Source organism: Pholcus phalangioides, unplaced genomic scaffold (assembly GCF_987345545.1).
Source record: "Pholcus phalangioides strain wild (caught in Gottingen) unplaced genomic scaffold, Ppha-v1.0 ptg000029l_1, whole genome shotgun sequence".
In the NCBI taxonomy this organism is placed as follows: Eukaryota; Metazoa; Arthropoda; class Arachnida; order Araneae; family Pholcidae; genus Pholcus; species Pholcus phalangioides.
This window is the reverse complement of record NW_028301619.1, coordinates 5800804-5818022: the sequence shown is the minus strand read 5'-3', so window position 1 is coordinate 5818022 and position 17219 is coordinate 5800804. Positions and strand designations below refer to the sequence as shown.

At 36.5% G+C, this 17219-nt stretch overlaps 1 protein-coding gene across 5 annotated transcripts in view; it reads right to left on the bottom strand.

Annotated features, from left to right (window-relative positions):
* The window catches only part of Pgant7 (N-acetylgalactosaminyltransferase 7), a 213278-nt gene that overhangs the window by 58603 nt on the left and 137456 nt on the right, over window positions 1-17219 (bottom strand). For all 5 annotated transcript variants that reach the window (XM_089252484.1, XM_089252486.1, XM_089252485.1 and 2 more), the window contains 2 exons: window positions 5901-6026; window positions 3843-4061 (listed from right to left, as the gene is read on the bottom strand). In XM_089252484.1, coding sequence (XP_089108610.1) covers window positions 3843-4061; window positions 5901-6026 — 345 coding nt within the window. The remainder of the gene's footprint in view (window positions 1-3842; window positions 4062-5900; window positions 6027-17219) is intronic.

The following is a 17219-nucleotide window of genomic DNA, read 5'->3' as shown; positions in this document are numbered from 1 at the left end:
AAAATCATAATTAACAATAATTTTAATAAATATTGTAACAAGAAGTTTATGAGGAGGTAATCTTTCCCCCCCACAAATGATTGTGATAAGTAGAAGATCACTATGAAAGATTATTGAAAACTCAAGCAGTTTGAATTTGGCAACCTGGTAAAGAAGTTTGTTGGCATATTCATGTTGTAATCATAATAGTTTAATTTGGCAAAAGAAACAAAGAATTTCATGTTTGAATGACTGCTTACCTCGTCACAATATATAACTTATGTATTACAGCCAAAAATGAGTAAAAAAATCCAAATAAGTTGGAAATAAGTTTTTCCATGAAATTTTTACTTTATAGAAACAGTGTTCTTACTTCTGTTTAATTGTTTAAGAGTTAGAACATTAAATCGTCAGATGCAAACCATTCCAGAATTAAGATGAATGTCTCTAGATACAGAAGAGTTATTGATTTTTTTTTACTATTCATAACATGGTTTATTTATTGTGTGTGAGTCCATAAAAAGATAATTCTTTACTTTATTTTTTTTTGAAGACCAGAAAAAGAAAACACATGGCATTTGAAATTCAGAAAAGGGTTTGAAATATTAAAAAGCAAAGCCTTCCAATATTTAAAGTCAAACATTTACAGCATCAGTTAAAAATTTCTGATGGGCAGGAAATGAAGAGTTGCTGCTAATTATATTGAACCAAAATGTATTTCACGAAAAAGCATTGAAAATGAAAGACATGAGAAATGAGTATAGTCATAGTTATCGTAATGTAATTAATGAAAGGTATGTTCATTCATATATTTCAGCCAAGATTATAAATTCAAGCAAGAGTCACTGAAAGTACAGGATAAAATATGGTATTTTTAAAAAGGTTAGATGGCAAAAATCATGAGAAAATATAGGTTGAATGGTAACCTATTCCAGTGGTTTGTAACTTTCCAACTGCGATCCAAAATCAACAACACAATTTTTCAACCTTTAGCTGTTTTCGAACTAAAAAATACTTATTGAATATTCTTTATTGATAAAATATTTGTTTTCAAAATTAGTGATATCAATGGATTAATAAGTAACCAATGGGAAATAAGGGGATTTATAACAGGAATGCAGATGAATTTGTAGGACCCATCTCATAAGCTCCTGTGAGCAATAGGTTAGGAACCCCTTATCCTAGTCATTAATTTTTTTGATATCCGAAACAAAAGTCTACAATAAAAATAATCATAACTGCAATAAGATACTTTAGTGATAAGTCTCTTATAATTTATTCATGAAAATTTTGCTGTCAGTGTGGATGGAACTTTTCAGTCCTTGATAAAAAAACATGGCTATATTCACAAGATAATTATCTATTGCTTTTGTAATATTTTCATTTTCATTATTTGTTATTTTTTTAAAATAATTGTTGATTTATGAATACTTTTGTACTGACTTCGTAATAATTTACTCATTTTTTGAAATATACAGTTGACGCTAGTTATAACAACCGGTATGACAGCGGTCCCAAATATTTCCGCCATGTTAGTTTATCCAATATAACAACCAGTGAATATTCATTCAATACATTACAACAACCAAACTCTGCTTGCCCCCCTTTCTCCCATATTTTTGGTTGTTTTCCCTCCAAAGAAATGGACAAAATCTATCATTGAATGAGTTTGCCCTTAACATTTGATACTCAGAGAAGCAAGGGTATGAAACATAGATGGTTTAAAGATACCATCAGAAAACCCAATGGTTAATTCTTACCATTCTATTTTATTTTCTCTTATGGTGGCTCACTCCCACTTCCATGTGATTAATATATTTTTTCATATTATTCTAAATTTTATTGCACGATTTTACTTGATTTCATCATGAGAGAATATAGATGAAAGTGACCTTATTTCGCTGCATGTTAGGAAAAATAAATTTAGATTTTGGCCATAACATAGTATTTTCGTAAGTGGAATGTTCATACGGTGTATTCAACTTGTGTTTTCTGACATGTTTTTATTGCAATGTTGTAACAGAATGAAAGAATTTTCTGAAACTCCACCAATACAATACACAATTTTCCAGAGAAGCTAAACTTTTTCAAGGATGATGCCACTCTCTGCTATCTATATAAAAGATTTTAACAGCTGACTGATGCAAAGATATATTTAGGAAAGAGAAAATTCAATCGCCCTTGTGAGGGGAATCGAACCCATTGGGAAAGTGTCTAATAATTTTAACTAAAAGAGTGATCCAAACATTTTTAGACCTGACAGCAAATAATGATAAACTTGAGTTATTTAAATTTTGAAAAAGATGTGCATAGAATTTTGAAATAATAATTATAATAATCAGGTTTATAATTGAGATCCAAAATAAGAGAGGAATATTTACTAATTCAATATATGAAACCTGGTATCAAGAAAATTTATTTCCTAAAGCACAGTGAAAGATCAATACAATTTTTCATAAAACAATATGCACTTCCAAATCCATATTTCAAGTTTTTTTCATTCTGGCATATCCACTGAATGTTTGACCTGATTTTCAGAAACTGTTTAAGTTCAGATGAACAATTAGTAGTCGAGTTGAAAGCAAAATACTAAACTTACCTCTAAACCTTCACAATGGAGCATGAATAAAAAAATTTTTGCCATTCATTCAGAAAGAGTTATCGGTATTAACCATGCATGCTCAACAGTAAATACATGACAAAAGACCAATGTGTTTAATTAATACTAAATATCTAACATACAAGTTTGATTTGTATTATTTTCAGAGGAAATTTATAACTGAGCAGAAGTTATGGTTTTCATATGTGTAAATAAGAATACTTTGCCACAGCTTTACAAATTTGGCCAATGAATTATTGTGTAATTCATAACATAGTGGGGCGAAGAGGTGAACAGTACGAGAATTGCGACTAGGAAGAAAAAAATACATGGGGTGGGGGAAGAGACATCCATGCATAGTAAAAGAGGTGGCGAATAGAGAAAATGGCCGGAGGAGATCTGAAATGTAAGGGTATGATGATTCCTCTGCAGAAGAGGAAAAAAGAAAAAATAGGAGAAAGACCAATCATCAACCCAATTCCTCTTCGCCCCACAATTTATAAATATATGTAAACATACTATGCTCAATGAGGTGTCTTTCATGTAAAATTGTAAGTCAAAAATTTTTTTTAAAGAATATAAATTTTCATAAGGCTAAAAAAAGAAAAGAAAATGTGAAGAGCAAAATTTTCAAGCAATTAGTAATGTGTGATACACACACTTATTTTATATTTCAAAACTCAACGAGCACTACCACATTTTTTGCCTCATGAGAAAGCAAAAGATTTACAAGATTTGAGCTTTAGAAAATTTTTGTTTCATTTTAAATTTTTTCTAATATGGTTGAATAACATTTTAAGAAGAATACAAGAATGTGATAAAATGACTAAAATTTTTGATTTCAGATGCTGGAAGGCAAGTTTACTGAAATTATAAAATTATTGTAAAACATTTTGCAAGGCATCAAGATATGGTTTTACTGGTGTTGAATATTGAATTATGAATAATTTCCAGTTATGTTAGTTGGAGATAATCAATGATATGAATACTTAAACATATATTTTCAAGAAAAGCAAAACGAGAAATAAAAACTAAAAATTAGAAATAAATGATATTCAGGTTGACATAAAACATGCTCACCAACTTGGCTAGACTGCACATCTTAAACCCCCACAAATTGCATTTTGACATAAATTATGGTGTTTATGCTTATTATAATCTATTTCTGCAGTCCCAAGTAAAACTTCTAACTCCATTACATTTTGAGATATTTCATTTAATACAAGTAAACTGCTTTACTTCAAAAGTTTGAAAAATAAACTACCTCGCCCCAATACAAATTCTTGGGAAGTAGAGGATATTTTGCCAGCACATCATAAGCAACATTGTCCATGTACCATTTGAAATTTTTGCATTGTAAACGCTTTCTTATAGCAAGTTGGCCACTGATATCTCCATGGTCATATTGGCGAGCCATTGGCTCTCTAGTATAAAAGTACTCTTTGTATTCATCCATCCATACTTCAATAACTCTTTTGTAGTTCTGAAAACAGAAAGATTGAAAGCTGTGAGGGAAAGTACTGAAAATTGCTATCCACATAACAGTGCATGGAAAGGAAAAAAAAAATTATACAACAGTACAGTCAAACTTGTTTATAATGTCACTGAACAGTCCACAAAATTTTGTTGTTATAATCAAGGTGTGATTATACAAAATAGGTTGACATTTTCAAGAAAAGAAATTTAATCATATACTGCAACTTCATTTAGACCAGTGTGGTTCCCAACCTTTTTTTTATCGTGCCCCACCTAAGCATCTTGTAATGCCCTCCTTCCTGAGAGGCACATTTGGGGGCACACAGGTCACTTTTTCAACCCTCTCCATCCCAAGATGATCAAAAATTAAAAAGATATATTGAAAAAAGTCCTTCAAATTCTGTTTCAATCAGTTCTGAGAATTCAAGGTGTTTTTAGAAGATTTTAGAGAGTTTCACTAGGCTTCCCCCCCCCCTCAAAACCTTGATTTGAGTGCCCTTTCCCCCACGAAAGTAGGTCCTACATATTCCCTTGTCCCCTTTCCATAGTGTATTCTTATTATTCAAAAATAGATCTCCTATTTACATGGGGGAAGCAAAAAGATCATTTACTTGGTCTCAAGCCGGTATTGCACTATAAAATTTTTCTAAAAGTTATTTTATAAAATTTAAAAAATTCTACCAATAAGATTACTGGTTGCATTTGCTCAAATGTAACCTGTGAGCTTTATTGGTTGGATTTTTAAAGTTTTATAAAAGGGATTTTATCAAACTTTTATAGTGTAATACCAGCCTAAAGCAGGGGTTTTAACCTGTCAGACATTGTGGGCCAAAAAAAAAATTCCACGATGCCCAATGTCCAACAATTTTTACTGTAGTATCTCAATTCACACAGTGGCATCGTCTTAATGGGTAAGCCCAATGGGCTCGGGGCTCCAAACAAAGAGCCTTATAGTATTGGAGAATTTTATTCTGAAACTATTTTTTCATTGGATAAGAGTTTTCATTAATTCTTAGTTTATTTTTTTTTATTAGATATGACTTCTCATTAATCCCGAGAAAATTTTTCATTAGATATGAGTTTTCATTAATCTTGAGAAATTAGCTTTCTTTAATCCTGAGAATTTTTTTTTTTTTTTATCAAACATGCATATATTTCCATGAATTCTGAATTTTTTTTTCCATTAAATATCCACTTTCATTAACTCTGGAAATATTTCTCATTAATTATGAATTATCATGAATTGTGAAATCATTGTTCCATCAATTCTGAAATTATTTCTGTTTATAACCCATTCTGGAATTTCTCCCATTGAAAATGAAATTGTCCCTCCTGTGGGGCGCAGACCCCATGTTGGGAACCAGGGATTTAGATATTTGGATGGTAGATAGCACAAAATACCAATGTTATTAAACATTCTCGAAAGAGCAAACACTGATGAGGAATATTAAAATTTATCAAAGGTGATTTTGAGCAAAATATAAATAATACCGGTGTAGCAATTTTGAAATATCATAAAAAAATATCGCTATAGAAGCGTTTATTGTAGTAAAGGATATGGTTGTATCAAGAGGAGTTTAACACTAGACTATAAGCAATTCCAAACACGATTTGAAAACGCATGATTGTAGAGGGATTTATCATTATATTGAATATTGTTGTAGTGAATTTTCACTGTATTTAACTTCAAAATTCTGCAAGGTCTGTATTATCAAAGGTTTCAGTTATCCGAGACAGGACAAGTCAGCCACATTAGCTGGGAAAATTGGGTCCTACTATACCAATATATATCAATGATTAGCTTTAAAAATGTTAAAACATACTTTAATATAAGACTTCAACTTACCAGTGTCACTATAGGACCCTTCCTTTCTTCAGCTAGCTTACCAAAAGTATATGGCATGAAACCACGATATATATGCCCCACTCGGGAACAGGGCACCCATTCAATACTTCCACCACATTGCCAAATCTAATAAGTAGGGAAAAAATTGAATGCAAGATAGTTTAATATGAAAATATATACAAATTCTGAAGCCAAAACAGCCAAATTGCCCAACAAGGTGGTTGGGAAGAAGAGAAGGATTTATGAAGGGAAAATAAAAATACACATATAGTACTGTATAAAAAAAAACCCGTAAAAAATATGGTGGTTATAGCCTAAATGTAGCAACCATATGGTACACCTTATAAGCAACTAGCTGTATCTGAGGATGATGTCACTCTCCGCTATCCATAAAAAGATTTTTAACAACTGGCTGATGTGAAGATATATTTTGGAAAGAGAGAAAATTCAACTGCCGTTGTGGGGAATCAAACCCACGTCTTTTCACTTTCCGGGTGAATGCTCTAGACAGGTTTCATGCCGTGGACACTGGACCCAAGGAAGTACAAATTTCATTCCGAAACCTCTCTTTCAACATTGAGAGGAGGCATCAAAATGCGCGCTTGCCCCATGTGACCAAGCATCTAGTTGCAGCCCTGGCCCTAGAACACTAGACTACAGAGGCAACGAATCTCTCGATCTTTCTTTGAAGCTCATGTGCACTGAAGGGGATTGTACATAGATGATCGGACATAACTCCGGCCGAAGCTCACAATTGCTGAAAATGCCACCAGATGGCAACTTATCCAAGGATGATGTCACTATCCGCTATCCATACAAAGGTTTTTAACAACTGGCTGATGCGAAGATATATTTTAGAAAGAAAGAAAATTCAACTGCCCCTGCCGATCGTCCATGTATGGTCCCGTTCAGTGCACACGAACTCCAAGGAAAGATTGAGAGATTCATTGCCTGTATAGTCTAGTGGTCTAGGGAGTTCATCCGGAAAGTGAAAGGACGTGGTTCGATTCTCCACACAGGGGCAGTGGAATTTTCTCTTTCCAAAATATATCTTTGCATCAGCCAGTTGTTAAAAATCTTTTTAACAACTAGCTGTAACAAGCAGTTTTGCTCGCATTGATTTGGTAATTGGAAAATTGTTGTACAATGATTTCCCCCATATAAAATTTGGACCTGCTTGGGGGTTAAATTTTTAGAAATCCTGTCATAGTGATTCTTTGTATTATAAATATATTACCCACCAAACTTCATATTTATAGCTTCTGCTGTTTGGATTCAGCGATGATTGCACCATATAGCCTTTGAATCCCCCCCAGGTAAGCCCACCCCCACATATGACCCCTTTAGAAGTGGGATTTTGATATACCATACATACTCATGTATAAGCCGACCCCCCTACTTCAGGACCACCAAAACCGCAATAAATTGAAAACCTGTGTATAAGCCGACCACAAAAAATCTGTGCATTTCAGAGAAAACAAAATTCTTATATTTCCATGCAAAATGAATAGCTTACGGAAATTTACAATAGAAAACGATTCAAACTTTTTAAACTGTTTCTTCTGAGTCTCCAAGCTCATCGTAATCCATCAAATCATCATAGGGTGCGGCATCGTCCCTATGATGGGTACGCTGTATCGCCATTGTCACTTTCAAAGAGGATATCATCTTCAGTTCCATCTGTCACATTGTTGATACAACACTTTTTGAAGGATCGGATGATAATTTTGGTGGAGATAGAATTCCATGCCTCATGTACCCATTGGCACACTAGGCCAATGTCAGGTTTCTTCAAGGCACACCTTTTGTGGTTTCTTTATCATCGGAACTCATCCATTCGATCCACAAATTCCTCAAACAGTCTTTGAAAGGCTTGTTGATGCTCACATTAGGCTTTACAATAGACGTTAGCACACCTGGTATCAAAGTCAATGATGTTTTCGATTTCTTTGCCTCGTCTTTGACATTTTCGGGGGTATGAACATATCCCATACCAATAATGCCGGTTTCTCGAACACTGCTACAAAAATGACTACTGATTGTGGGGGTCGATATTTTCTCATCAAAAACTGACCCGAGTATAAGCAGACTCCCCCACTTGAGGAACGAATTTTTCCACAAAAAAAACTTGGCTTATACACAAGTATATACGGTATCTATTTTATTGAATCTCTACATTACAAATTAAAACTACTGACCAAATTTCATAATTATAGCTCCAGCGGTTCCGTATTAGCGTGATTTCTCTATGTTACTCCTTTGAACCCCTTTATGACCCCCATTAGGGGTTGAATTTCAAAAAAACCCTTTATACTTAGTCCTTACATGATAAAATAAAAGTATTGACTACATTCCATATTTCATAGCTGCCAACTTTTGAAAATGAAAATTAGGGAGACTTTCGCGTGGACCCATATATTTTATACTAAAACCACTCCCTAATAAATACAAAAAGAATTTTTTTAAATAAAATAAGTATTTTCCACGCATAAAAGTTAAAGAGTAGGGAATAAAATCCTTACTCAAAAATTGAAGTCAAATAAAATAGGGATTTACACACATGGAAGTTAAACCCTTGGGAATGAAATCCCTACACAAAAAACAAGTGCAATTGGAGGCCAAAACTTCAATGGTGATCTAAAAAAAAATAGTGTTCAATCAGAAACGATGTGAACAAACATTTTGTGTGAACGACCCCCAAAATCATCGGAAGATGAAGAAAAAAAAGCATCAATTTTTGAAGAACACTGACTTTTTGTGACGCTTGATGTTTTTTTTGATTTCACATGGGTGATGTCAGTCTTTCCACCATGACCGATGTTCAGGGCCGTCTTAAGAGCATCATGGGCCCCCGGGTCAAATGATTTTTCTGAGGCCTTACCAGGCAAATTTTCAAAAATCTCAACCAGATCAAATTTTTGTGAGGCCCCCTTTTTTCGAGGTGCCTGGGTGGGCCCATGCCTCAAGACGGCACTGCTTAACTATCCTGGGGAGTAGCAGGAAAACCATGAACTGGGCAAGTGAGCCGCGGGTGACATAAAACTCATTTTCCTATAAGGCCCGGGCAGACTTCTATTTGGGATAAGCAGGGGTCTGCCCAGACTTTTTTGCAGGGTGCTGTTTTTGTGAAAATTTTATTTTTGTGAAATGTGCCATTAATTTTGTGAGAAATGAGTAATTTTGTGGAAAGCGAAATAATCTAGTTTGTCCATCACAAAAGAAATGAAATATTTCAAATTTATGGATTCGTTATTTTTTCTTTTCATGAAGGGTTCAAAGGACCCAAATTTTGGATGAACAGACCCCTGGTAAGTGTAAATTTTTGTGGGCCCCATTCGGCTCGGAACCCTGGGACAGTGCTCATATTGCCCCAGCCTAGTTACGTTCCCGATTTTCTGCTGCAACCATCTCAGATGATAATGAAATAAATGTATCATCAATATAAGTGACATCATGCATAAGCAGTCGACACCGGATATAACCAAGTCGTATGGGAACGTGAAAACATTTGGCGTATTCCGATATCTGTGAAAACCGGATACACCATAAATACAGTCGAATCCCTTTATAACAAACGCCAAGAGACCGGGCGAGTCACTTCGTTAAAACAAAATTTAGTTATAAAGGAATTCCAGATTACCTAGCATTGTTCCTATATAGACTTATTTGAGGGATTAGAAAAGTGTTTGTTATAAAAAGAGATTTTCCACTATAACGGTATTCATTAAAACGGGATGCGACTGTATTCGAAGTTTAATGAGTGAAACTACTCAACCTATTCGCGATGGGTCTGTATGAGGAACAGACTTGAAAATTTAAGAAAATTAAAATTATTTATGCATGTCACAAACGTTAAAGATAGGGTTTGAATTAATACCTGTGTACTGCAAATCAGTGTTTCTCAAACTGTGAGTCGCAGCTCTTCTAGGGTAGTCACAAACCTTTACCAGAGGCGAACTGTCAATATTGATTTGTTCAGTGCCACTTGAAGTATTCCGGGGAGCGGTGGGTAAACGTTGAGACAAGAGTGAAATGGAAGGCAAAATTTTAAAAATCACGGATGTAAGTGGTCCTTTGAATTGTTTCAATAGTTCTGACGTTTGCAAAGACTCTCTTTCAAACCGAGCACAACTCCGGTCTATCTCACCATGGTGAATTTACTACAGAATGAGTTGTGCCGGGAATGTGTGTGCCTAGCATTCTCAGTGCGTATAAGGTGTTGTGCCTGATACTGCATTGTGGGAGCGGCAGCCCGGTCGATAAGATACTTGCCTAAAGTACCAAAGGATATTTAGAAGTGTCGCGAGTTCTATACCCAGGTCGTCCTTGTCAAAAACTTTCCTGCAACAGAAACGGCGACATGACCACAGGAAAAAATTGCTACCGCAGGGAGCCCCCCATCGAGGGGGGCCAACCTCTCGATGAGTATGAAAAACAAGCCTGCCGGTCGGAATCGGCAATAAATTGTAGGTCCCGGTCTAATTAGCCCTCATGTGCAGAAAATGACCGTGGTGCGACAAAAATGATCAAAAAATGATATTGCAGTGCTGATATCAATATTTTAAATTAGGAGTGAAGCGTGATGAGACTGAATATTTGAACTGGTGTAGGCCTGTCGCTCTCAGTGACAAGACTTTTAACGTGAGCTCGACTCACATTCGCGGCTCGAAGTTGAAAACCAAATTCAGTGGATTCAGGCCTTTTTCTTGAAATACAACTTTTGATTTTATGGAACTTAATCCATTGAAAAAAAAATCTATAAACCAGTGTGTGGCTCCCCAAAGGAAAACTTAAAAACAACCCCCGCCCCCTAAAATTTGCGGACTCCTAGATTGTCACCATGACCCATGACATGCCCCGTCCTACCCCGATCTTGATATAACCCATGTCTGTAAAACTTAAGAGCATCATGAGGCCCCCAGGTCGAGTGATGTTCTGGGGCCCCACTACCTGATTGCAAAAGTACCAGAAGTATAAGCAGGACCATCTTGAGAGCATCATGGACCCCCGAGCCAAATGATTTTTCTAAGGCCCTACGTGGTGAATTCTCGGAAATTCCAACCACATTTCATTTTTGTGAGGACCCTTTTCTCTTTAGGCCCCCAGGCCGTGCCCGGGTCGGCCCATGTTGTAAGACGGCACTGAGTATAAGGCCTTCCAATTTACATATATGATTTCCGAAAGAACAATATCATTTCATATCTACCAACCAAATATATATATAGCAACATTTCATTATATACCAGCCCAACATATAACCCAATTTCATATTTTCCTACCTCTATCGCTCGCACAATCTCATCATTTGAACACCCCCTCATTAAAAGTCAGCAAATGCGAACCCCCCTCACGATTGGTGACGTGTTACTTGAAGATGACCCCTTATACCCCCATAGATATAAATATGCCCATTCGTTATAACGATATTTTCAACATTATTTTATTATTGTATTGCAGGTTCACTAGGGCAGAATTGAATTCGTTATAACCGATAAGCATCCAAAAATGTTCGGCTAGAGAAATTCAAATCTCTGATATTCACATAGAGGAAATTAAGGTCTTTGCAGCTCCCACCAACTTTAGTATGTGATTGGAAGCAAAAGAATATTTTTTCTATAGTTCAAAAATCTCATTTTTATACCGTTCACAAATCGTAGAAACTAATTCAGTTCATTGAGACGAAAAAACTTGGATATCCAATTGATTGCTTTATCAAATCGCAAAATATGTAGACTTGAGCAATTGAAACTGCAGCACATAAAAAGCATCAATATTAAATCTTTTTTTCACATATTGGATGAAGAGGCTGACTTTGGTACAAGAAACTTTGATAAAGAGCGCTTTTTTTTATCAAAGTTGCCCATTACACTATCAAATTCTTTTGTCAAACTTATTTTATAAATGATCTTTGACAAAGAACTTTTATAGTGTGATACCGGCCGGAGAGGAAAGTAGGAATATGGCGACCCCCTTAAATTAGGATCAAAGATGTTTGTTAGGCCGGTATTACACTGTAAAGGTTTGATAAAAGTCGTTTTATAAAACTTGGAAAAATTCAACCAATAAGATTATCGGTTGCATTTCCACAAATGAAACCTATGAGTTTTATTGGTTGGATTTGCTCGAATGTAATCAATCAGCTTATTGGTTGTATTTTCAAGTTTTATAAAAGCACTTCTATAAAACTTTTACAGTGTAAACCCAACCTTAGACCTGTATATACGGTAATTTATTTTATAAACCTTGAAAAATGCAACTAATAAGCACATCTGTTACATTCGAGCGAACTTCGCTGATCCACCTATTGGTTGCATTTTTCAACTTTTATAAAAGTACTTGTACCTAACTTTTATAGTGTAATGCCAGCTTAAGTCAGCGAATGCATATTGTTTGAATTTTGGGGCCCTCTGTAAAATGCCCCCACTTGATCATGTGAATAGACCCTGAGCCAGACAGGGACTCTCAAAACATTTTGTACAAGGCTCAAGATCAGTATATTGGACTTCAATGTTTTTACTCCTTCTCCTAACCAGATCATGGCCCACCGCCAGATGCGTATTTACAAGTGGGCTATAGCTCAGGGTGGCAAGCTCAGAACGGCGGTAAATGTGAGGAATCAGTGATCAAAAAAATTATTAGAGTGTGAGAAAAGGATGGTACATAAAAATTTCATAGTAAAGCCAACAAGCGGCGAAACCATAAATCCGTCTCTGCCTAGAGAGCGGGAAACTAGGTTACCGTGAGTGACCAAACTAGTGACTTATAGGGTATGCAAGCATGTGAGAGAACGTAAAAGAGTGCAAGCACATGAGGATTCGAAAGAGTGATCAGCAGAGTGGGGGACCCGTTAGTGAGCGAGCAAAAGAATAACCAAAATAGTGTAAGCAGTGACTCAGAAAGCGATGAGCACGGTCGGCGAGTGTCTAAAAAAAGTGACCTAGAGATCAAGGAACCAAGTGAGTGAGAGACTATAGGAGTAAACATAACAATGTGTAAGAATGAAAATGTTCAAAAGAGTGACAGACTTGATCAGTGAGCGACCAAAACCCTGTGTAAGAATGTGAATATTCAAAAGCGTGGCCCAGAAAACGACGGCCCCGGTCAGTGAGCGATCAAAAGAAAGACCTAGAGCAGTACAAGGATGACGTCACTCTCTGCTACCATACGAAGATTTTTTTTTTCTTAACAACTGGCTGTTGAGAAGATATATTTCGGAAAGAGAGAAAATTCAACTGCCCCAGCAGGGAATCGAACCCACATCCTTTCACTTTCCGGGTGAACGCACTAAACCACTAGACTACAGAGGCACGAATCTCTTAATTTTTCCTTGGAGCTCGTGTACACTGAAAGGGACCGTACATGGACGGCCGGACCAGACTCAGGCCAAGCTCACAACTGCTAATGCTGCCACCAGATGGCGACCAAGGAAAGATTGAGAGATTCGGTGCCTCTGTAGTCTAGTGGTTTAGGGCGTTCACCCAGAAAGTGAAAGGATGTAAGTTCGATTCCCCGCAGGGGCAGTTGAATTTTCTCTCTTTCCAAAATATATCTTCGCAACAGCCAGTTGTTAAAAAAAAAAATCTTCATACCTAGAGCAGTGTTTCTCAACTGCCGGCCGCGGCCCAACAACACTAATCGCACCAGGTCGTGAGTGATTTGCAGTTTAATTTTCCCCATTAATTTCTCATTAGTTGTGTGTATATGACCGGCCTTTTCACTTACGCAAAAGATTTACCGGGCCGTGGACTTCGAAAGGTTGAGAACCGACCTACATAGTGTGTGTGGGGGGGAAGCGTGTGGGGAACTAGAAATACAGAGACAGAATACGTGACCGACCAAAAGAGTAACCAAGAGACACAGGGGTGTTATATATAGATATATATATATACCATATTTACAGAGGTGGGATTGGGCGAGAGGGTTATAGCACATGGTTGCAAATTTGAGGAATGTGTGGTCAAGGAAATTAGACTGAAATGGGAGAAGGGCGGCAAAATTTTCATAGCCTGCAGACGGCAAAACCATAAACATGGTTCATACTCTTCCAACAAAAAAAAATTCAAGGACTATTCAAGCACTTTTCAAGGTAAAACTTAAAAATTCAAGGACTTTTTTTACAAACGCATATTTTTCACATGAATAGGCGCATATTTAATTTTTATTAAAACTTTCAGAGAGATTACATTTTTACCTACTTTATTTCACATCATCCATAATGAATAAAGGAGGCCACATACACATATCATACAAAACATATGACATACATAGGCGGAGATTGACTTGGAAGTCTGGGGGGGGGGCAAGGTCATTATTGCTGGGGGGGGGGCACGATGATGATGATGTCAATTCATATATACATTATATCAGTCAACTCCACCATTGACGCACATCATCTGACATATTTGACTCCACATCTCCGCCCATGATGACACATTGAATAAGGGCATAACACAGTTCCTGCCCCTGTCAGTTTCCTCATTGAAACGTAGTTTAGTCTCTAAATATTGCAATTAATTTTCTTTTAAAGACTAAAAAAAAAACTCTTTTAAAAATCGAAAAAGATTAGATTGTTTCTTTCATTAATTCTGAATTTATTTATTTCATCAATGCTGAAAAAATTTCTTTCATTAATTCTGGAATTTTTCCATCAATTCTGGAATTATTTCTTTCATTAATTTTGGAATAATTGCTTTCATCTATTCTGGATTTGTTTCTTTCGCTAATGCTGAAATTCTTTCTTTCATTAATGCTGAAATTCTTTCTTTCATTAATGCTGAATTCTTTTATTGATTCTAAAATTATTTCATTAATTCTGGAGTTATTGCTTTATTAATTTTGGAATTATCTCTTTTATCAATGCTGAAATTGTCTTTCATTAATTTTGGAATTATCTCTCATTAATTTTGGAATTATCTCTCATTAATTTTGGAATTCTCTCTCATTAATTCTGGAACTACCTCTTTCATTGATTTTGGAATTATCTCTCATTAATTTAGGAATCATATCATCGATACTGAAATTATTTCTTTCATTTATTGTTTTAAACTCCTTTAAACAACTATGGATGCCATTAGAGAATAACGTAGATGCGCCGACATTCAACGCGGCATGTGATCTTCCAAGGAATGATGTAGACCACTGACGTCATACCAGCGCCGGTACTAGAGGGCACGGGAAGGGGTGGCAATTTTTAGGTGAACACCGTTATAAAATTATCGAATTCCAAATTGGTGGGGGCAGCAAGAGAATACAAAAATCCTAGTTATGGCCCTGCATCATACTCCCTCCAGTAATATAAGCTCAATTTATTTCAGCGCCGATTCACCCATTGAAGCACAGCTTGCGTTTGGCGGCATTTTTGTCTGGCACACTCAGCAACCAATCTTGATAGAAGGGATTTTTTAGAAACAATTAAAAGTACACACTTGCTACTCATTTTTTGTTTTCTTTCTTTAAAGAACCTAGTACAAGCGCGGAGATACGGGGGGAAAGGCAGCGTGAAAGGTGAAGTTGACTAATCTAATGTATATATGCATATATGAATTGGCATCATGATCGTTCCCCCAGAAATAATGACCATGCCCCCACAGACTTCCAAGTCAATCTCCGTCTATGGTTGACAGTAACCAGAGGAAGCTTCGCTCACTTACGGACCGAAAGGCTGAAATTATTTCGGAAAAAATTATGAAACTTTTTTTCTAAGATATTGATTTCTCAAGTCCTCCAGAAAAAATATCTAGTACAAAAGTTTAATGACTTCCAACGACTCCAAATACGTCTACATACGATCACAGGATACATGCTACCATAAAGTAAGGTTTTCCTAGAGAAGTGGGTTGTTGCAATACCTTCTATTGGTTGTTGGGGGCCAGAGCGTGCCAACTGAGCTGAAGAAAAAAAAACAACGATCGGAAGTTCATTTTGAACTCTAGCTTTTATTCCATAAAAGTTGCAAAAAAAACCAAAAAAACAAGATCATTTACGATCATAAAAAAATAAATAAAACGGCCGACAAACAACAACCGGCAATCTCAGGGAGAAAAAAAACAATCCCGACATACACACGCGGAAAAAAACCAGCCTACAGTATAAAGCCGAGCTCTCGTGAGCAGACGTGCCAACTTTTGAAATCCAGAAATCCGGAGATTCTCCCGAGGGGGGTTCCCCCCCCCCTCTCCTCCCCTCATAGACTCGATCAAAAAAAAATTCATAAAAGAATTTTTCGGAATTTTTTTTTTTTTTAATAAATTAAGAAAAAATTACATTCTCTCCCCCCCCCCCCCTCCAAGGCAGGTTCTGCATTGCCCCTGAGAAGAATATAATTCTATGCGTCTTTCCATGCAGAATAGAGAAATCACATTTACATACTGTTCATAAAGTATGTTTCCTTTCGTGGATGCTATCAGTGATTGATAATCTCGGGTATATGAATTCTTAAAAGCTTTATATTTAGCTGTATATAGCTTAAAGTTTCATATTTTCTTTCTGAAGATGTTTAATAGGAAGAAACGATTTAAAAAATTCAAATTACAAAGCTGCGGACAAAAAAACGTGTTTACCGCGCGGCTGTTAATGAAATACAATAACGATTATACAGGAATTTCGGCAACGAAGGTCATGCCCCTGATAAATGATTGCCGATAAATGCTACGAAAACAAAGTCGCGTGTTTGCCAGTTGCTTAACGGCCGTATTCACCAACACAGTTTCAACTGCAATTGCAGGTGAAAGGATTGAAGATCGAAACGGATTGGTTAAATTAAGGATTTTAACCAATCCGTGTCGATCGCTGATCGTTTAACCTTGAAACTGTGTTGGTGAATACGGCCGTTAATGCGGTCACAGAGACTTTTTTTTACGGCTACTCGATGAAAATGACTACGGCTGTTTTCCCTAACGACGACGGTAATTATTGACGCCACGACAACGTGAAATCTAATTTTCTGCTAAAATCCGGAGAAATTTTAACATCCGGAGAGCGGGAGGAAGGATGAAAAATCCGGAGTCTCCAGCCTAAATCGGGAGAGTTGGCAGGTCTGCGTGAGGGTGTGAGCACGCTGCCGGCGATTTACATATTGCGTCGGGCCGAGCGGTTCCACGTGCACAGAGAATAAAAAGGGAAAAAAACATTCCAACATAGGTTTTTGGCGCCGCATGAACCGAACTGGATCATTTCGCGTCGACAGAAACGTGTATTCCTACCGTGGCGCATCAGCTCTCTCACGGCCCTGGCATCAGCTACTCTGTCATCTGCATGCTCCGGTTTGAAGGGCAGCATCGAGCTCGATGAAGGGAAGTGAAAGAAAATAAAAATGAAGAG